This window comes from Zalophus californianus, chromosome 4 (genome assembly GCF_009762305.2).
Source record: "Zalophus californianus isolate mZalCal1 chromosome 4, mZalCal1.pri.v2, whole genome shotgun sequence".
NCBI classification, from domain to species: Eukaryota; Metazoa; Chordata; class Mammalia; order Carnivora; family Otariidae; genus Zalophus; species Zalophus californianus.
In genome coordinates, this window is record NC_045598.1 from 23,972,027 (window position 1) to 23,993,105 (window position 21,079).

General features: G+C 60.1%; 1 protein-coding gene across 9 annotated transcripts in view; it reads right to left on the reverse strand.

The window, feature by feature from the left end:
- Positions 1 to 20,863, reverse strand: part of ADGRB2 (adhesion G protein-coupled receptor B2) — a 36,602-nt gene extending 15,739 nt beyond the window's left edge. For 2 of the 9 annotated variants that reach the window (XM_027582030.1, XM_027582017.1), the window contains exons 1-5: positions 20,635 to 20,863; positions 13,074 to 13,890; positions 1,883 to 1,966; positions 1,458 to 1,622; positions 125 to 289 (exon numbers count right to left, since the gene is read on the reverse strand). In XM_027582030.1, coding sequence (XP_027437831.1) covers positions 125 to 289; positions 1,458 to 1,622; positions 1,883 to 1,966; positions 13,074 to 13,875 — 1,216 coding nt within the window. In that variant the 5' untranslated portion in view covers positions 13,876 to 13,890; positions 20,635 to 20,863. Of the gene's footprint in view, positions 1 to 124; positions 290 to 1,457; positions 1,623 to 1,882; positions 1,967 to 13,073; positions 13,891 to 17,515; positions 17,537 to 20,634 lie in introns of those variants that run through there. The other 7 variants (XM_027582070.1, XM_027582023.1, XM_027582055.1 and 4 more) reach the window with 5 other exon arrangements.
- Positions 20,864 to 21,079: the final 216 nt, after the last annotated feature.

Sequence of the window (21,079 nt, forward strand, 5' to 3'; positions counted from 1 at the left end):
CCATGCTTGGTTCAAGTTCATGGGCCCCCAAGGGCAGGGCACTGGACCTGACTGCCTCCCCTGGGTCTCCCGACCCCCACCCGGCTGGGCAGCGCCCGCCTGGAAGCCCACGGGCGCTACTGACCCGGGCAGGCGGCCATACTGCAGAGCTTAGTCTGCAGCTCGGGACCCTCGCAGGCCTTGCCGCCGTGCTGGGGGGGCACGCAGGTCCGCATCCGGCTCCGGGACCCCCGCCCGCAGCTGCGGGAGCACAGGCTCCAGGACCCCCACTCCTCCCACACGCCGTGCACTGCAAGGAAGCACGTGGCCGGTGGCTGGGCGGCACCTTGGCCCCGCCCACTGCCCATCCGCCCACCAATCAGGAGCTCCGGCAGCTCTGCAACAGCTCCTCATTGGCTCTGCACTGGGCCCCAGGACTCCGCCCTTTGGGGGGAGGAAATGGAAGACACAGGCTTCTAGTCCCAACTCACACAGGATACCTCCTGTGGACACCAGGACAGGGAGACTAAGACCGACCCAGGAAGGGAGCCGGGGCTCCTCCTCTCCTGGGGGCACAGGAAAGCCCAGGAAAGGGCTCAAAATCCGCCCGAGCCCTCCCGATCCCCAGACCCAAAGCAAGAATCCAACATGACAGGCCTGGGGCAAGAGTAGTGCCCATCCCGACCCCAAGCGCATGGACACACAAAGAGACATGAACCTCTACATGGACAGTGACACAGAGAGCTCACACTCCAGAACACAGCTTTGCCCCAGCCTTCTGCAAGCTCTTGCCACACCCCCGGGTGCCAAGACCCCTTCCCAGGTAGCCCTACTCTAAGTCCACGGCCAGGAGCTGGTCATGGTCTAGGCACTGCTGCACTCCCTCAGGGAACAAGGAACAGGACTGGCTGAAGCGGCCCCCCACCTCCCCATGGCAGACCACCTGTCCCAGGCAGGCGCATGCACATTCTCAGTACTCCATGCTGGACTGAGGAGGCTCCCTGGGGACTGGGATGGGGCATCAGAGGAGGGAGGGGATGGTCAGGCAAGGTTTCATTAAAAAAAAAAAAAAAGACGTGTCATTTGTCTTAGATCTTGAAGGGCAGGCTGAATTGTAATAGCCAAGGTGGGGAGAGGATAAGAATAAGCCAATGCAGGGGGATGGGAGAGTGCAAGAGGCGCTGGTATGGCCAGAGCGTAGGGAACACAGAGGGCAATGGGGGTAAAAAGATGAGCCTTGATTACCGGGACACAGGCATCAAGGGAGTGCTGGGCCCAGAACCAAGCCCACTGGTGCGGGCCCTGGTCTGATTCATCTGCGTCCCCAGTGCCCTGTGTGGGGCTGGGCATGGTGTGGGGGACAGTCAAGTTTGCTGAATAAAAAAAGGAGGCAACCCACCATCTTTGGAAGATGAACCTGCCCAAGTCCCAGGCAGGACCTACCCCTGCAGGCAGAGCAGGCAGGAGGATGGGCATACCTGGGCAGGTGGCTGAATTGTTGCAGGGCCGGGTCTCCCGCAGGGGCCCGCTGCACAGGGTCCCATAGGGGGAGGACACGCAGGAGCGGGTCCGCACCTGCAGACCCTGCCCACACGTCAGAGAACACACGCTCCACGGGGACCACTCCTCAGCCGCCGGGTCGCCTACGAGAGAGGGACAGCGTCGGCGGCAGGGGGCACCTCCCAAGCACTCAGCCTCCTAGGGATCCTCCTACCCTGACCCCAAGTGACAGGCTCTTCAGAGCCTGTCAAGCCCGCCCATCCCTGCCCACAGGCCTCACGTGGCAGAGATGTGACTGAGCTCTAGGACACAGACACAGACGGGCACACGCCAAGCACACATGCCACCAGACGCCACACCGTCGGGCCCCCGCCACAAAGGAAGGGAGGCGGGCCCGAGTTACCTGTCTGCGCCATGTATAGCCCAGGCTCATCTGCAGACCTTGGCCACTGGGTTTTCACCTTCGGTTCCTCTTCCGGCTCCTCACCTGGAACACGGAGGTGGTGGCGGGGGCTCAGCAAAGGCCAGCTCTGTCCTGCCAGAGTGGCGCAGAGAGGGCAGCCTTGCTCTTCCTCAGCCCGACGGTCTGGAACCGACTGCAGGCGATGCTGAGTGAGCATCAAGTCCTTGCCCCTGCCCCACCACTATCATTTCACAGATAAGGAAACTGAGGCTCAGAAGGCCACACAGGACTCGCCCACAGCCTTACAACCGTCTTCTCCTTTTGCCTCAGCTGGACTGAGGGAGACTGGAGAGGAGTGGCCGCTCACATCGACGGGCTCCAGGAGGCTTCTGGGCCATGGGCTATCCATACCTAGCTCCTCCAATCCTCCTCTGGGAGGCAGGGACCACTGTCTCTGTTTAAAGATGAGGACACTGAGGACCAGAGAGGGGAAGTGACTTGTCCAAGAGCACACAGCCTGGTAAGCCTGAGGCCCAGGCTCTTTCCCCTCACGGGACTGACTCTTCAGGCTGACAAACAGACCACCCCCCATGCCTGCTTCCGGGACGTGACTCATGCCAAGCCAGGGGCTGAGTATCAGGCCTGGATTCTGCTCCCCATGCATCACTGGACTGTGACCTAGAAGCCCAGGTCAGAATGCTGCTCCTCTAAGACCCCAGGACCTCGGGCAGGTGCCTACAACCTCGCAGACCCTCTTCCCCCCTGCCCCTGTGGCTGGGAGAGCAGCAGGTGCTCCCGGAGGCCGCTGCCGCCTCAGCCTCAGCCTCAGCAGGCTCTCAGCTGACCATCCTGATTTATGTGTCTGGTCTAGGCCTTGGAAGCACCACCAGTGCTGGAGGAGGGGCTGGGAGCTCCCATTCTCCAAAGCTGGCCCCTCCTGCTCAGACATGAGCTCATCCAGGCCCTCTCCCACAGGCTAGGGAACATGCATGGGAGCTGACATGAGCACAGAGGAGCAAGACCCAGCCCATGTAGGGGCTGCTGGGCAGGTGGGAATAGCATTTGGGACAGGACTCAGCCCATGCTGTCCCCAGACTAGAAGGTAGTGTTGGCCCCCAGCCCCAGGACCTCTTCTATATCGGAAAGCCAGGTCAGCACCAGGCAGGCACGGTGTTTGAAGGAACCCAAGAGGGCTATGCTCTTCCTGCCCCCCTGCGGCCCAGTCCAGGCTCTGAGTCCGAGAGAAAGCTTTGTCCAACCAGGCGCCAAGAGGACCACCTTGAGCAAACCTGCTGGGCAGGGGGCCCTGAAGTGCCACTCAGCCCAGCTTCCGGTCTCAACTCCAGGACCCCTCCCTCCATTTCAGCCACTAGTCACAGAACTCAATCCACATCCTCCCCAAAACTTCTCCACCAGCTCAGGACAACTCTGGAGTCATGCCCCATGTCCCAACTGGGGCACGGACACTGACCAGCTGTGTGACCTTGGGCAAGTGTCTGCCTCTCTGTTTTCCCCTCTGTAGAACAGTACTCGGAATACCCCCTCCCTTGAGGGCTGACTTGAGGACTCCCTGAGAGGGGGGCCATGAAGCCCTTGGCACCCTGCTTGGCATGTGGTGAATGCTCCAGAAGGCAGGACCCATCTGGCTTATTTTTACCATCTCCTCCTCCCCTCACAACCTGCACCTCTTGTGCACCCTCACTTGCCAACCTTCAGCCCCCCTCCCCGGGGCCTCCTCCCTTTAAACGGCATCTGCAACGCCTCCTGGCCTCACTTTGGGCCCTGCCTCCAGCAGGACCACAGAGAAGGTGCCCATGCCATGCTTGGCCATTCCTGAATCCCTTCACCCAGCCCTTCCACCACACCCGCTCAGCCAGTCCCCAGCCCCGGAGCCTTGTGACAAGCCGCCTTCTCCACGCCCACCCCCAGGCTGCTGAAGAAATCCACAGCTGTGCCAACTGGCACCAGGACAGATTCAGGGCTGCATATCCGCTGGGCGCCTGGGGCTTCTCAGCAGCACTCCCCGGCTCCCTGCCTTCCCCATTCCCCACCTTCGCCGTGCCAGACCTTGACCTCTCTCCTTGAGCTCATCTCTGCTCCCTCGAGCTCTGCAAGGAGCTCCTTTACAGAGAAAGCAAACGCTGTGACATAGGAGCCCCCCCAACCCTCACCCCTGACTTCTTGTCCCAGACATCCAACTCCCAAATTCCCTGCAGTCCCTCTTACAAAGGCCAGCCCCTCCCCACCCACCCACCTGCCCACCCTGGCCCTGCTTCTCCCCCTCCCACCTTCCAGGAGGGCCCCACCCACTACCCTCTGGCTCAGCATTTGGTCAGCATGGTCTTCTCATGGCCACCCAAGAATGGACCTCCATTCTGGGGGGAGCCCTCCTTCCTCCTCCAGCTACTGTCCCCCCACCCCCGGCTCCTCCTCCCCATCAATAAGTGTTCCACAGCTGGCACTCTAGTTTCTCACCTGCCGCTCACATCCTGGCTCAAATGTCACCTCGCCTGGTAATCCACTGCAGTCTGGCTTCTGACCACATCTTTCTGCTGAAACTGTTCTTGACAAAGTCATCAGCGCCCTCCTTATTGCTAAATCCTATGGCCGCTTGCAGCTTCGTCCCACTTGACCCCTCGGCAGCACGGGGTCCTGTTGACTCTTCCCGCCTTGAAACACTCCCCTCCCCAACTCTCCTGCTTTCCTCCTACCTGTCTGGCTCCTCCATCTCAGTCTCCTCGACTGCTCCATCTTCCTGCTGCTTCCCACACCGGGCAGCCACGCTTTGTCGGGTTTCCACTGCACCCCCCCACACACCCCCTACCCCCAGGTTTAATTTAGCCCCTCTGAATGGCTGCTCCCGAAGCATTACCCACAGCAACCCCACGCTGGGCTTCGCTCCTGTGTAGCCTCTTGCCTTCTGAACAGGTCTCCTGATGAGGGGCCCTCAAAGTCAGCTCATCCAATATGGGACCACCATTTCTTCTCAAATCTCTACCTGCTTGTTTCCCACCTTTTTCACCTCGAGAACTTCTACCTGATTTTCAAAATCCAGCTCACGTGGCTTCTCATTTATGAAGTCTTCCTCATCCCCCACCCCCCCAGGCAGAGTCAGCTGTCCCCTCCTCTGTGTGCCCTGTCGCCACAGAGGATTCCACCCTCCGACCGTCTGAACCTCCCTGGGCCCGTGGGCCCTTTGGAAGCAGGCCGTGGAAGCCATCTTCCTGAGCACAGTGAACACTGGCCCTGGATCCGGCCCAGAGGCATACCGATAAACGCCAACGAACATGCAGCTCCTAGCTCCCCCACCCCACGACCCCACGGGGGTCACTGGATATGGTCCCTTGTAAATCTTGAGGATCAGCTCCGCCCAGCAGTCCTCCACCTAGACCAGGCCCCATCCTGACACCCAGGTCCTAGTAAACATTCTGCAGACGCTGCCCAACCTATCACAAATCCAGCTGAGAATCCCAACAACTAGCTCCTGCCTTGGCATCTAGACCCTCACTCTGTGTCTGTGGCAATCCCCAGCCGTCAGCCTGGCATCCAGGAGGGCCAGCAAACCTGGACGTGATGAGAGAGCCGTCTGACCCGCTCGCCGCAGACGCCCACCACTTCCTGTGGTCTCCATGGCCTCTACAAACTGTGCACCAACCCTTTGCTGGCCAGCCCCAAGATGGAACCAGAGGTGATGTCGGTGGTTTCTAGAATCCACCCGATTTGAAAATCAGAACGCGTCACAGGCCCAGCTCTTGAGTCCCTCTCCAGGCCTCCTGGGCTGGACCAGAGATGGGGGGTGGGGACAAGGCCAAGGCCACGGTGCCGACACTGACTGCCCCCTCTTCCACTCCCATCCCACTTCCCTCAGAAGGGAAGCCAGCAATTCATGTCCCCCACAGATGAAAGGCAGTTCTGCCTGAAGGGGAGGAACACAGGTAAGACCAGAGGAGTTACCCACTGAAACCACGTTTATTCAGCATATAGCATGTGCAGGCCCCAGCCGGCTCGGGGCCCCCACTGGGGGAGTCTAAGAGGCAGCTGAGCCAACAGGACAAGAGGGGGTCCTGTTGGAGGGGGTGTGAGCACCCCTAGAACTTCCAAGTGTCTTGTCCAGGGAGCAGCACGAGCTTGGAGGACCCAGGGCTCGGATGCTCACAGTCCTGCAATCTATTGGCTTTTTCACCCGGGAACCCGCCCTGGGCGGGTCAGACCTAGTGCCTGGAACCCGCTTCCCTGCTCAAGCCCTGCTGACCTCCTAACTGCTCTGTTTTGTTTTGAATAAGGTAACATTTACTACACAACCCCTACTTGCCAGTCACCGTGCACCCTACCTCGCCTCATCTCATCCTCATGAGGATGGGTTCTCCCGTGTTACTAATGAGGACAGTGGCTCTGAGGTCGCCTGCCCGAGAGAGGCTGAGTGACATTCGAACCCAGGCCTGCCTGACTCCTCCGGAGGCCACGCTCTTCCTACTGAACGGCGCTGGCTCTAACAAAATGCAGTCCAACTTGGACCTCCTCAGAGACGCCTTTCTTAATTCCCATGGGACCTTGAGTCATTTCCGCCCACCTGCTCGCGCCCCCCCCCCCCGAAAGCCCCTCACACCTGCTACTGTTATCCTGTTTTCACACCACCTTCTAATTGTTCCTTTGCATATCCACTCCCCACTCCCCACCCGAGAGACTGATTCTCTTCTGTAGCCTCCAAAGTGATCCCCTGGGAGCCCAGCTCAAACCACACACACTCCGCCTCCCCTGCTGAGGAACCTTCAGCAGCTCCCCACTGCTACCAGTGTAAACCTCAGAGCCCAGCATGCGCTGGCCCCTGATGACCTGTCCAGTCCTGTTTTCCTCTCCCCACCAGGCAGCCAAGCACGCTGCAAGGTCATGTGGGCCTGTGAGAAGGACGTAGCTTTTAAGAGCCAGACAGATGCAGATTTGATTCCCAATTCCACCAGAGTCTTGCTGTGTGCCCTTGGGCAAGTGGCCTCACCTCTCGGAGCTTAAACATCTCCAACTGAAAATAGAAATGATATATCCTACTACAGGTTCAGAATTAAATGAACCAAGAGATATGGACTGCCTGAATACAATAAGCTCTCCATGGAAAGGGAATGCCACCTTCTTCTTGTTATCTACGTGCTTTCCTCTCTGCATTTGGTGTTTCCTTCCCTTGGAATGCCCCTCCTCCACCTCAATCTGCCAAAATCCTCTACATGTTAAATGCTGCCTCCTCCAGAAAGCCTTCCTAGGCTGACCACACAGGAGTTTGGCTATGCTGGTCCCTTCTGTGGCTGAGACCCTAGGCTGCCGCCCTCTGCAGCTCTGAGTATCCTGGGCTCGTCCCTCTTGTGGCCACTATGGGAGGGTCTCAGTGTCCCTCGCTCCTCTTGCACAGAGGGCCTAGCTCTGAGCAGCTAGACAGAAGACAGGCATTCAGCAAACATGGGCCAGATATCCCTGAGCGTTCCCCTACCCCAGTCATACAGAAGCCACTCTTGCTTCCCCCCTCCCCACCGGCACTGGCAGATAGGGTGGGCTCAGGCTCTCTGCCATTTGAGCAGACTACAGACACCTGCTACACCATGCTCTGCAGACCCTGCCCCCAAACCCCACACAGTGCAGCCCCCTCAGCCTCCTTTGTCATGAATGTGTTAAAAATAACCACGATAATCATCACTTCCACGGGGAGAGCAGTGCGATTTACAAAGCAGTCCTCCCTCCCAGGGCTCTCTACATCCTCCCTGAGGCTGGCCCTGAGGCCCTGAGTAGGCACCAACAGATCCCCTTGAAACAGGGCTCTGTCATGTCTCTCCACGGCTTCCCACCCCCAGCAGTGCCTCAGAACCCCACGGGGAGGGGGTACCGGGAGATGGCTTTGAAAACCCCAAGCTCTACCTCTGCAGTCCAATGCAACTGGGTATCCCCATGAGAGCAGATGCCCAGCCAGAATGCCAGTTCCCTGCCGATGACTTCCTCCCCCAAGCTGCTGGCCTATCTGCCCAGCCTCCCAACAGAGTGAGCTGGGGCCCTGCCACCTCCCCCGTGTGGCCAGGAGCTCCTGGAGAGCAGGGACCACACCTGACTCATCCGACCTCATCTGGCCTCCCCCATGACACCCAACTTCTTGCTGCCTTAAGGCCCTCGGCCAATGGGGGCAGGGTCCCAGAGCCTTGACCCCATTTCCCACCACCGGGGCTACTGCCCAGTAATGCCAGTCTACTAGACCTCCCTGTACCCACACGCTCACACTTCCATGTCCTTGCATGGGCTGCTCCCTCCTGCAGGGTTGCCCAAAGCATGTGGTAGGAAATGACTTGGGGAGGCTCACAAACGTGCCATTAAACAACCCTGGATCATGGACTGAGGCAGTTCCCCCTTCCAGGTCTCTTTTTTAATTAGGGTGACTTCCTGCCAATCTATCTGCCTGGGGCGGTCTTGTTCATGCCTGCCCTGATGCAAGTAATAGGACCCCTTCCCCTGCTTTAAAACCTCACAAATGTCCCAGTTTAGATGATAAATTATACGGTTGCTTTACTTTTAATCCTTCCAAATGCACGCAAGATAAAGTCTCTGTGCAGTCCGAGCCTTCAACACGTCCCCAGCACGGGCTCATTTCTCTTTCTAACAAATCGAGAGGTGAGACGAGCAGCTAGCGAGAATTTACTACCGTCGCTTTGTTTTCACTATGGTTGTCTCTTCTGTTATCTTCTACTTCAAATAAGTGATACTCCTTTTCCACTTATGATGTGAAATTTCTTCCTAATATATTAAATTTTAAAAGTGATTCAATTAAAAAATATTTCACGGGCCAGTGAACTCCTATTCCTTCCTCAAAACCCAACTCAGAATCACCTCCTTTAGACAGCCTTCCCACCCCTTTGTGGTTGAATCCCTCACTCTTCCTGCTCCCTTGACATCCGGCCCATGTACATCGTACCTACTGCCCTAAATCAGGACAACACGCAGTGATTTATTAGGGATTTACCATGTGCCAGGCACTGTGCTAAGCACTGACCCACAGTCTCTTGCTGAATCTTCACTATTACTCTGTGAATAGCTCTACTAGCCCCATTTTACAGGTGATAAAATGGAGGTGAAAAAACTTGCCCACAGTCACACAGCTAGTCAGTAGTGGGGTTGGGAACTGAACCCAGGGCTGGGCGACTTCGGCCTGTGGCCTTGACCTTAAAGCCGTACACTAGTGGTCCCTCTCCCCCATCAGAGGGCAGGAGGTGTGTCTGGTTCACCTCAGATCTCATTCACTCAGAGCCAACCCAAGGCCTGGCACAAACTCCACCCTGATAAAGACATGAAGATGTGCATGTTGGATGGGCTGCGACTGGGTCCCTGCTGAGATGTCTCAGGAATCTGGGCCCCCCTCCCCATCCTGTGACGTAGCACACAGAGCTCCAGCAGCACAGATTGGGGCTGGAAGGTCCTTCCAGGAAATGTACAGCCTATGCTAGGTTTCCCTGCCCAGGAGGGGTCTCCCGCCCTGAGAGAGGCCCAGCCTCCCCAATGTCTGAGCCCCAAACAAGAAGGTAAGGCTGCACTTCCTGCCACCAGACAAGGCTGGCCAAAAGAGGACAGCAGGGCCTGAGCGCTGGGAGGAGAAGGACCAATCGAGGACTGGGTTGGGCAGGTGGAAGTAGCTTCCCAGAGGAAACAGGGCTTGAACAGCGCTGGGAAGAATGGGGAAGATCTGGATAACCAAGGGCAAAGGGCAATCCAGGTGAGGGAAACATCCCAAGCAAAGGCAGGGAGTCCAGAAAGCAGGGGCTCGGGGAGCCAGTGAGGAGCCCCGGTCAAAGGCAGGACAGATTCAGAGCGAAGGCTGAATAGCAGGGGGCAGCGGGGTCTGGGGTGGGGCTGGAAGGCCAGGCTCAAGAGTCTGGGCCATGTCATGATCCCAGAGTCCTGGGATCAAGTCCCGCATCGGGCTCCCTGCTCCTAGGGAGCCTGCTTCTCCCTCTGCCTCTCTCTCTCTCTCTCTCATGAATAAATAAATAAAAATCTTTAAAAAAGAAAAAGAAAAAAAAGAGTCTGGGCCATGATGGGGAGTCTGGGGGCTGGATCAGGGAAGTGATGCACAGATGACGGGAGGTCCTGAGGCCCCCAGGGGCAGCCCCCTTGTCCAAGTCACCCAGCAGCAGTGGCGGAGTGGGGATTTGAACTCTTGCCTCAGGAATGGAGCCTGGATGATGGGGAGGTGGGTGAGCAGCAACCAGCCAAGGATGGGACAGTGGCTCTGGGGAGGGCAGGGTGTGTGGGAGAGGAGGGGGAGGGCTGCCAGAGCGAAAGAACCCCTCTCCCGGGTATCACTCAGCACAGCGAACCCCCCGGCCAGCGCCTCATCAGGTCTGGAGGGTCTGTGGGGCAAGAACTGCAGGGTGACAGCTCTACCTCTTCCCCCCGATTCCTGCCCCGGCCTCAGCCAGCATCCGCCGAGCTCCTTCCTGCCTGCCTTCCCTTTCTTCCTCTCTCCCCACTTAACAGATTGCGGCAGCAAGATGGCACAAATTTATGGCTCAACTCACCAAAAATAACAAGAGATCTATCAAAGGCAGTTTGCGTGAAATTAACAGGCGCCTGTACCCTCTTGTCAAACGCACTCGGCTCTGAGGCGGGTCCGGGCACTGCACTCCCGCGCAGCCCACCAGCTCCCGGCCTCGGGGCTCTTCCAGTAGCGACCCAGCCCCACTCCACCTGGCTGTGCCACTGACTCTACTCCGGGTGTCCCAGGGAAGGGGAGCACAACTCCCCTGCTGCAGTACCTAGCAGAGGGGCTGGGACAAGGGTCCTCCTCTTCCTGCTCACCCCCATCCCCACCAATCTTGTCCTCCATCTGGCAGTTCCACATGTGAGCCGGTTCTCCCGTGGCTGGTACCTGTGTCCAGCCGGCCTGGTGGGCTGGGGGCGGCGCTGCCACCAGGCACAAAGTGCCCTGAGCCCTGATGATGCCCTGGCCCTCAGACGTCCCCTGCCACATGGAACGACCTGAGCCATATGTCCATTGTCTCTTGCCTCTAAGAGATCGGGCAGAAGGGAGGAGATGGCAGAGGGGAAAAGTCTCTTGCCTGCCAGGGGAGAGGAAGGAAGTCTGGGCAGCAGTGTGCTGTGCAAGCCCACTTAGGAAGACGGATGTAACCTCACCCCCTGGCAACTCCCCACAAGGGCCCTCCCTGCAGGCAACCCCCACAAAGAGCCTGAAAACAGGCCAAGCAGGACAAGGGGCGTGAGCTGAGGTCAGACGTGGAACAGCTGGGAGCCTGGGGCTCCCTGCTCAGAGATGATACCAGGCCTCATGCCCAGGGACAGGCAGCATCCAATCTCCACCCATCCCCAGTCTCAGAGGCCCCTGCAGAGGCTGTGATGATGATGGGGACCATGGTGGCCTTCCCATCACTAGCCCTCTCTGACCCCCAAAGACACCCCAACTACCAACCAACTGCCGCTTCCGGCTTCCACCAAGCCCAGCTGGCTGCTCCTGGCTCTGTGCTCCACATGGCAGCCTGCCCAGATGTGCCCGCCCGTGAGGGTAAAGCATTGCTCCGTCCACTGCAGACCACTGGGCCAAGGGACCACAGGGAAAGCCAGACAAAAGAGGCTGCCCTCTGCTGAGCACAATGGGGGAGGCCCCCACAGAGTGATAGGCAGCGACCACCAGGCAGGAAGAGCCATAAACCTCCTGATAAACGCCTGGCGCTCTCCGCTGATGTTCGACAAAGAAGAGAAATTCAATTTCTTCCCGCAGGCACTAAATCCCAGGCCGGCCTCCAGGGCCCGTAACCTGCCCACGGCCCGGCTGTCACTCGGATGGCTTCATCGACCAATGTTAAAGGCCAAGCTGGCCAGGGGGAGAGGCCAGAGCAAGGCCACTGGGCATTTGCCGTGGACAGGCATGGTGCCAGATGTTTCCTGGGGGAGGCTGAAAGCTCCCTCCACACTGCATTGGGAGAGGCCACTGTCATGATAACTAGCCCCTCTAATTAACTCAGAGATATCTCCCCATTTTACAGATGAAGAAACTGATGCCAAAAAGTGGGATCCGCTCAAGGGAACAGTCAAAGGCAGTGCCCAACTCCAGGGCTCTGGCCTCCAAAGCAGGGGAGGGGACAGGTCATACTCCAACACTCCTAGTGGCCCTCACACAAGACCCCTTGCCTCCCTGTAAATACTCTCAGGCAGATCTAGATGCCTCTTCTGACTTCCAGCCCTGCATGACATCCTCATGCTGGTAAGGCCCTGCAGGACCTGTTACCCCAAATGGGGAAACCAAGGCCTGGAGAGGGAAGGGAACTCCCTTTCAGTACCAGAGCTGAGGACCAGAACCCAGATCTGCCTCCCCCCACCCCACTCCCTGCCAGGCCCCCTGGCCAGTCTCAGGCCTGGCACTGTGCAGCAGGCACACGGGATCCAGATGAGGGGCTAGGGGCCTTGAAGCTGCAGGAAGGAGGGCCGGCAGAAGGTGGCTGTGGCGGGAGCAAGAGCATGTAGGTACTCAGGGCTCGCAGAGCTTTTGCCCAGTCAGCAGGAAGCTCTAGCTGCTGGCAGCCTCGGTCCCAGAAGACATGGGCCCAGAGGGGGAGAGAGGGGATGCTGGGAGCTGAGCCAGCCCAGCCCTCCAAGGCAGCCTTGAAGCCCAGGCCTCTTCACCCGGGCACCGCCCTCTGCCCTGACCCTGGGGCCACTGCCAAAAATCACTGACCTGCGAGGACAGGAACACATCCCTGCTCCCTGCCTACTCTCCAGCCTCCAGGCAAACTTGTCAACTTGCAGTGTCAGGACCTGCCACGGTCACTCCCAGCTTGGGGCCTTTGTTGGCACTGCTCCCTCTGCCCGGAATGCCCTCACCGCTTCTTTGGCTTGGCTGGCTTCCACTTGTCCTTCAGATCTCTGCTCCTGTATCACTTCCTTCAGGAAGCCTTCCTTGATTGCACACTTCCCTGATCCCAGTGTGTGGAGTCCTCTCCCTGGGTTCACCACACCGCATTGGCCGATCTCTGCCCCTCATTCACCCACCTAGACTGCAAACTCTTCGAGAGTAAGTCCCCCAACATCGGGACAAGGACAGACACAGAGGGGACACGGGTGAAGGACCACACGAATGGCCTGGGGATCTGCCAAGACGGGCCCCAGAGGGCCCCCTGGGCACACCCAACCCCACCAGGGCCCTGCTCAGACTCACCATATCTCATCTCGGTGGTGAACAGGTCATTGCTGCTCCCTGAATGCAAATCGGCCTCAGCGGGTGGGGCCGGGCCCCCAGGCACCAGGGCATTGGACAGAGTGTGGGCAGCCGGAGGGCCTGGAGGCGTGGTAGTGGTGGCTGGACCGGCCCCCGCCTCCCCGGGGCAGCTGCAGCCCGGCTGGGCGAAGCCACAGGCCCGGCCGGCGGCGCGGCCGCACTCCTCACTCCAGCGGCAGAGCACACCACAGGTGAACTGGCTGGAGTTGTTGTTGTTGATGAGCAAGACCTCAACGAAGCGGAAGGCCAGGGCGGCAGGCGCCAGCAGGCGCGGGGCCTCCGAGGGCTCTGCCGACAGGCACAGCTGCACGAAGTTCTTGTCGAAGTGCAGGAAGGTAAAGGGGCCCGAGCCACCGCACAGTTCCAGCCCCGCTGCGGCCTCCTCCTCCTCCTCTGGCCGCCCCGCCTCTGCCTCCGCCTGGGCCACCGCCTCCTCCGGGCTAGGCCGCAGGCAGGTAAAGTTGACCAGGTAGTGGTCCAGGGGCAGCAGACGGGGGGCAAAGTGAGTGCACACCTGCTCCTGGCGATTGAAGCGCAGGTAGAGGGAGTACTTGGTGGGGTCAGGGTTCTCCAGGGTCCAGGAGCAGCCAGAGGCGATGGTGGGAAAGAGGTCCTGCAGTGAGAAGGCCCCGTAGAGCACGCCCGAGGCCAGGGCGGAGCAGGCGCTGGGGGCAGGGTCGAAGGCGGCGGCCAGGCGCAGGGACAGAATCACAGATAGTAAGAGGGGACAGGCTGGGGTCATCCTATGTCCCTTGCCCTGTGGAGAGAGACGGCGGTCAGCAGTCCCAGGCACTACTCTCAGTCTCCCGCGGCCTCCTCGCTGCCAGGGGTGGGCCTCTGGGGGAAGACTTTGAAGTCACCCACATCCACCTGTGTGGTCTTAGGGGACTCGACTGCTTGGAGCTTCAGTTCCCTTACCTGTAAAATGTAGGCACGTGGGAGAGTGCCTGACTCTGGAAGCCCTTAAGAAACATCCGTTGTTGTCTCTGTCACCCTGTGATTCCTCGGTCAGTCCCACCCGCCACAGGCATCCGGCCTGACACTTGGATCTAGCCCCATCCCCACCACCCAACTGGAATTCTCCAGAACCCTTGTTCTCAGTCGCAGTGTATCGTGATCAGCTGTGAGGCGTGTCACGCGTAATCCAGCGGTAATTGTCAAAGGAGCAATGTTTGACAACGATTTGCTTTTTTATAAATCAGAGCAATTCAAGGTTATTCCCGGAACAATGTCATTCTCACTCGCTTGCTTTTACTGAGTGGGCGAGAAAGGGGAGGAGTTACCAGCGGTGTGCCAGGGGCTGCGCACACCTGAGCCATGCCCATGGAGGGCATCGCAAGTATGAACGTCATGAGTACCGCTGTGGTGGATTTCCTGGTGGAAACAACGGGGCGAGGCACCTGCAAAATGGGTGCAGTATTCCCCTTAACCCCTCTTCCCTTCCTGCCATGCGGTTATCGTCCAAGGCCTGGCTCACGGCCCACTACCCCCAGTAAGGCCACCAAGCTATTGCGCAGCTCGCAGCTCCCGCAGCCCTTGCCTGCAAGCCCATAGCCCCAGTCAGCACCTCTATCCCCTGTTGTCTCCCCCGCGCTAGCTCGTTCATCTCAGGAGTCTTCAAGCTCCTAGGAGTGGAGAGCAGAGTTCACTGATTTCTCCCTCCCCGCCAAGTGCCGCGCTGAGCCGAACCCCCAGCAGGTGTGAATGTGCTCCAGGTGTGGGCAGGCAACCAGGGGCTCAGGCCATAGCCTGACAGACACACAGGGCGGTCAGGCCCCAAGTGGACAAAACCTGGCGGGCAGGGCACCTGCAGGCACCCTCCCACCCACTGGGCCAGGCCAGTGCCCACAGCCTGCACAGCCTCCACCCTAGCTGTCCAGAAAACAGAGCCTGGCACCTGGGCTGGCTCAGTCCTGCTTCCAGCCCTGCCCCCGAGGTGATCCCCACTGCCTCCCTCCTCCATGCCGGCAGCAGAGCTCACAGCCCTGGATGGGCCCCTAGAGCCTGGTTGCTCCACATTAGAGGAGAAAAGATGAGGCTCCAAAAGGGGAGGCGACCTGCTCAAGATCACACAAGCGTGATCCAGCTGGGATTGGAAGCCGGGACCCGAAGCCCCAGCCTGGGGTTCCCCCTCATCCACCAATAGCCTCTTGCTCTGTCCCCTTCCTTGCCCAGGCTTCAGGCCCGATGGACAAGCCATTAGCCCTGGGAACTGAGTCACAAACAGGATAATTCACAGGTGTGGCCAGATGTTCCCAAGACCCGGAGGCTCCCCAGGCACAGATTTCCCCTTGGCTCTTTAGGAGCCTCAACAGTGGCTGGAGGGGTGAGGGTGGGAGCCAGAATTCCAATCCCTGTGCACCATCCGTGGAACTCCTCACTGCCCCAGATCCTGCACTTGCCCCTCCCCAGCCATGGGGGAAAGGGAGCATAGGGGGACAAGCTCAAGGCAGGCTCATTTCCTGGGGAGGAGCCACCCCAGCCTCCTCCAAAGACCCATGTGGAGTTATTGGGCAGAAGTCAGAACAGGCTGTGTCTCCACTCCTCCCGCCAGAACTGAAAAAGGGACACAAGAGCCCTGGCCTTCCCTGCCCCACATCATGCGTGTCCCAAACTGTCCAGCCCGCCCAGCCTGCTGCAGCACCAGCGAAGCCGGGAGCTGATGATGAGTGACATCCAATCCCCCCGCTGCCCCCAATTATTTTTAAGCAGGCTGCAAAATTCAGGCCATAGCTGCAGCTCAGCAGAGGGAAGGTGGGGGCTCATTATAACTGGCCTTGCCTCCCCCACTTAGAGCAGGGTAAGGAATCTACACACACACACACACAGAAGCTGGAACATTGCTGTGCCATGCAGATATGCACACAAAAGCACATATGCACAGACACATGAAAAGACAGGTGTTCCCAGGCATTCTGCATGTGAAGACACATGCGCACACAGACACGCACACAGATCAGTGAAGCCACAGATGCGTGAATTCATACGCACACCAGGGTACAGGCACTCACATGTACAAGGTGTAAAGATCCAGCCACTTGTACACTTGTACAGAGATGCAAATGTACTCTCTCGTGTGAATACACACACAGGTAGCTGGCTGTTTGAGGCTTAGCACATGCCAGCTAAGTGTCAGGCAGGATCTGACTTGCTGCTCCTTCCTTTGTGTGTTCTTGAAGCTGGGGGCTCAGATACCACCCCCCAATCCCACCTCCTGGTCCTCAGCTGCTCCCTCCTCCATAGCCCCGACCCATCAAGAAGTGCTATGTCCAGACCCTCGGAGACACAGCCTGGCTTCTGTACAACTGAGCCACCTCTAAACCCTGCCCAAGCCCCCTCCTCCAATCAGTCTCCTTCAGACACCCCCTTCACACCAATTCTGGAATTTCACCCTGGGTGTGTATGACCCTCGTGGTTCCTGTGGTGACATAAGACCTCTGGGGCCCTTTATTTTAATATCCTTCCCCATCCATAAAATAAGGCAAACAGCACAATTCCAAGCTAAGTCAGAGAGAGCCTCTTCTGGGAGGGGACCTGGAAGGATCCTTACCTCACAGGCTGGGCAGGTGGTTATTAGCCGTGATCCCCCCTCCCTGAGTCTCAGTTTCCCCCTCTGTGCAATGGAGTCCACCTTCTCATTCAACCTCCCAGTGAGTTCCCGGCACAGAGCCTGGCCCAGGCAGAGCACTCACACAGTCCCTTCCCCTTCTCCCCTCTGCCTGAGAACCTCACAGACTCTCCCTGCTTCCCCGCTGAGGTCCACCGGTATCTCTGGAAAGGCCCTTTGGGCTGAACCACGGAAATGGCTTTGCCACCTCCAAGCCCAGTAAGATCACAAACGTGCCCAAGAGCTGGAGAGGACAGGTATGGAACTCAGCTCTGAGGAAGAACTTCCTGGGTCAGGAGGTTAATGGAGAGGATAATCAAAAGGCCTCCTCCCTCAGGACTTCAGTGGGCTGAGATGTGTGCGCTGCGGGGGGGGGGGCTCCCCCGCTCCTCGGGCTACCTCCCCCGCATGCCTGCCGCCCGCCCGCACACCCGAGAATCCCACCCTCTGCCCGAGCACACTGAGACCCCACAGGCCCGCCCGGTCTCGGGCTTGCCCTTCTGCCCCAGTGAGGGAATCGGAGGCTTTCGCAGCAGCTGGCAGGGACAAGAGGGGGGGCGGGGGGCACCTCAGGGCAAGGGCTGGGTCTCCGGGATTCCCGGGATCGAGCCCCTTGCGCCCTGTGGGCTGGGAGCAGCGGCGCCGGGTGGCGGAGCGCCGGCAGCCCCGGCCGCGGGCAGGAGAGGGGCGGCGGGGGTGGGGGAGGGGCGCGGCGGTGCGCACCGCGGTCGCGTTTATCCACCTGGCAGCTCCAATTCGCCGGCCCGTCACTCACCCTCCGCCTCCCGGGCGCTCGCTGCAGGGCCGAGTCCAGGCCGCCACGCGGGCGGGGACCCCCCACTCGGGGCCTTCGGGTCCCCTGCCCATGCACTGGCCGGGTGGCAGGGTCCTCAAGGACCCCTCTCCCAGAGCTCTGGTACCCAGGAGGGCGCACACCTCCATCCAGCTTCTGGAGCTGGTGGGCAGGACCGAGGGGAGGGGGCGCCCCCGAGTGCGGCCCCGCCTTCTCCACCCGGCCAAGAAGGCTGCTCCTCCTCTAGCTCAGGGGTCTTTCGGTCCCGGGAGGGGCCCTCCCGCCCACCGCGGGGAGGCAGACGGGGGGCGGGGCCGCGAGGGCGGCGGGGGGAGGGGGCGGTGACTCAGCCGCCCTCCGCCCGCCTCCCCGGAACTTTGCAGCAGCTGGAGCCGCCGTTGCTACAGGAACCGAAAGCTTTTGTTCCCCAATGTCAGGGCTGCCCGGGCAGACTGGAGGCTGGGAGGCTGCCACTCCCCGGTGGGACCCAGGCCCAGCCACACTGCCCAGAGGACTTCCTGCAGCAGAACGCCACGGATTCGAGCGCCTCTCTCCCCCTTACCCGCCCTTCACCAAGCCACTCCCGGCAAAGCCAGGTTTCTTCAAACTCGGGGCCCTCAGGCCGGGTCGCCCCCTAACTCTGACCTGGAGCACTAACTGTCCTGGAAAGTTCCTGATGGCGTCTGACCCCCTGGGGAGAGGTAAGAGGTTCCTCTGAGCACCATGTGCTCCTCTGGTGCGGATTTCCCACGTGGGCTCCCCTAACAGGCAAGCCTACTTTTGGGGACCTTGACTTGGGTTTCTTCCCTGCATTTATCCTACCTCCCCAACTTGAACCAGGACCTCAGAGACCTTGGCCTGGCTTTCACTGATGCCCCTCTGGCCAGAGCTGATCCCAGAGCAGTCCAGCAGATCCAGAGCACCCAGATGGTGAAGGATGGGTGAGGGAGGGGATAGGCTGACAGTTACAGGCTCCCTGGATCCACTCTGGGAGCTGGGTAGTTTCTGGCTTTATTATCCTGGGGGTTAGAGTGAAGTCACTAGAACCTGTTCTGCACTTCTCTGGGAATAGGAGTAGTGTGGAGAGGGGCCTGACCTTGGCCTTGAAGACAGCCCAATAAACCCATCATTGTTGAGCATTACTAGGTGCCAAACACTCTGTACAATCTAATTTCATTCTCCCAGCGACTATATGAGGCGTTTATCACTGACCCATATTATAGAGGACCAAATGAAGCTCAGAAAGGTTATATAGTCTGCCTAGGTCACACAGCTTTTGAACCCAGATCATCTGGCCAAAAGCTGAGTTACTAATTACTTACCCAGCTCCATTACCTGGGCGTTGGGAGGGAGAAAAGAGTGCAGAGACCATCTGAGACCTCATTTTGAGTTACAGAAATGCCTACCAGACACACAACCACCCCAGGCTAGACCTCTCCCTTTCTGAAGAGTGATGGGGGTGAGCAGAGAAGGGAAGAAGAGGGGGGAAATCTGTCAGTCTCAGTCCAGGGAAGACCGTCCCTCAAGCCTCACCACCACCACCATCAAGGCATACCCCATCCAGAGTCCACACTGACCCCTATGGCAGCAAGGGGGACACTCCCCAGGTGCCTGCCCTGTCCCAGGGCCAGGTGGACTCCCCTGCCTATGCCATGCCCAAACCAGACTGAGCCCACCTTTGCCCCCACCCACCACCTAGTGGGGACTGCCATGGGGTAGACAGAGGCTCCCTGGGGACACCTGCCCAAGCCCAAACAAGCCCATCCAGACCATCTCAAATCCAGAGGCCAAGCCTGCTGATCTGTCCCTGATAGCTCAAAGGGCTTCTGAATCCCTGCTGGGATGAGCCCTCCACCCCACCCCACCCCACCCTGCCCCCAGAGCATAGGGTCTGACAACCAGAACTGTTCCGCACGGCTAGCACGAGGGGGCACCCGGCCTCGCCCGCCAACCTCCTCTTCCCCAGGGACTTCCCAGCGCCAGTCCCGCAGCCACCGCTGCTGCTCCGGCTGCGGAAACCTTGGGTTACCCCGCGGGAGGAAAAGGGGCGGCGGGTCCGGGGCGGCGGGCAGGGGGCGCCAGAGGACGCCCAGGGGCCCGGCCGGCAGCTGGTGAGGCGGGCAGTATCTCCGGCCCGGGAGCCCCTCCCCCCGCGGGCACCAGACCCTTCTTCGCCCGCTCTGCACCGGCCGCGGCGCAGAGGACTTCCCTCGGACCGAGCTGACTGCGGGAGTGGCCGCCAACTTCACAACCTACAACCCCCCCTGCCCCCGCCCCATCATGCCAGACCCCGGGGCTGCGGGAGGGTGCGTTTGGTGCCCCGCTCTATGCCCCAGGGGTGGGAAGAGAAGGATGGGGGATGGACAGACTCCGACCAAAGATGGACACGGGAGCCAGGGATGCAGGGCCAGTCGAGAACCCGGCCGGAGAGGAGGGGGCTTGGAGCAGACATGGGGGACACGGCCCCAAGTCCAGGCTGAGGAGGAGGAGACTTGCAGCAGAGATTGGCGAGGGATAGAGACTCCAGGCAGATATGGGGGAGGAGGCATCGGGACAGAAATAAGAAGGGAAGCATGGTCGGGGTACTGGCGCGGGGAAAGGCAGTAACTATGGGCAGACATGGATGGGCATAGGAAGGACTCTGGGCAGAGATGAGTGGAGGGGAGGAGCAGGGTCCGGCATCCAGACGAGGAGGGGCGATTAAGGGGAAATACACAGTCGAGCTGCAGGTTGGAGAAAGGGGCTCTAAAGAAGGTGGGGGGCGCACTGCCAGGATCCAGGCTAAGATAGGAAGAGACTCGAGACAGCAATGAGGGTAAGGTCGGGGTCAGGATTGTGGGGGAGGGCTTTAGCAAAAATGGGTAAGGGGAAGGGGGTAGAAAAGGGACTCACCAGAGATGAAAGGGGCCTCGGCCCCAGGCTTGGAAGTTCCCAAAGAGATGGGATTGGGTAGATGCAGAAAGAACTCAGTTCGGGAGGGGGAGGATTCAACAGAGATGGGCCAGGGGAGCGCCCCCGAGTCAGGGCCGGTGCGGAAACTCGGGACCGCGCCAGGAGGGCTCGGTGCAGGGCCGGGTCGAGGTCTGGGACCGAGCACTCACCTGGGCGCCGTCAGCAGCAGGAGCGGGGGCCGGCGCTGGCGGAGGCAGCCACGGGGCGCAAGTTTGCCATCCCTAAGGCGGGGGCCTGGCCGGATGCGGGGCAGCTCGCGGCAGCGGCGCGGAGGGGCCGAGGCTCCCGCTCCGCGGAGCGGCGGGTGCAGAAAAGGCGCCGCGGAGCAGCGTGGGGCGGGCGGGCGCCGGGCCGGGCGCGGGCTCCTGCCGCCGCCTCCTCGCCGCGCCGCCCCCCCCCCCCGCTCCCCCGCCCCGAGCAGCGCCCGCGCCGCGCGCCGCCTCCTATTCGCGGGCGGCGGCCGCAGCCCCGGGCTCCAAAAGCCGGCGCCGCATCCTCGGTCTCCGAGCGCCGCCGCCGCCACTGCCGCCGCCGCCGCCAAACCCGGTTCCTCCCGCCGCTCCGGCCGCTGCCCGCAGCGCGCGCCGGGCCGAC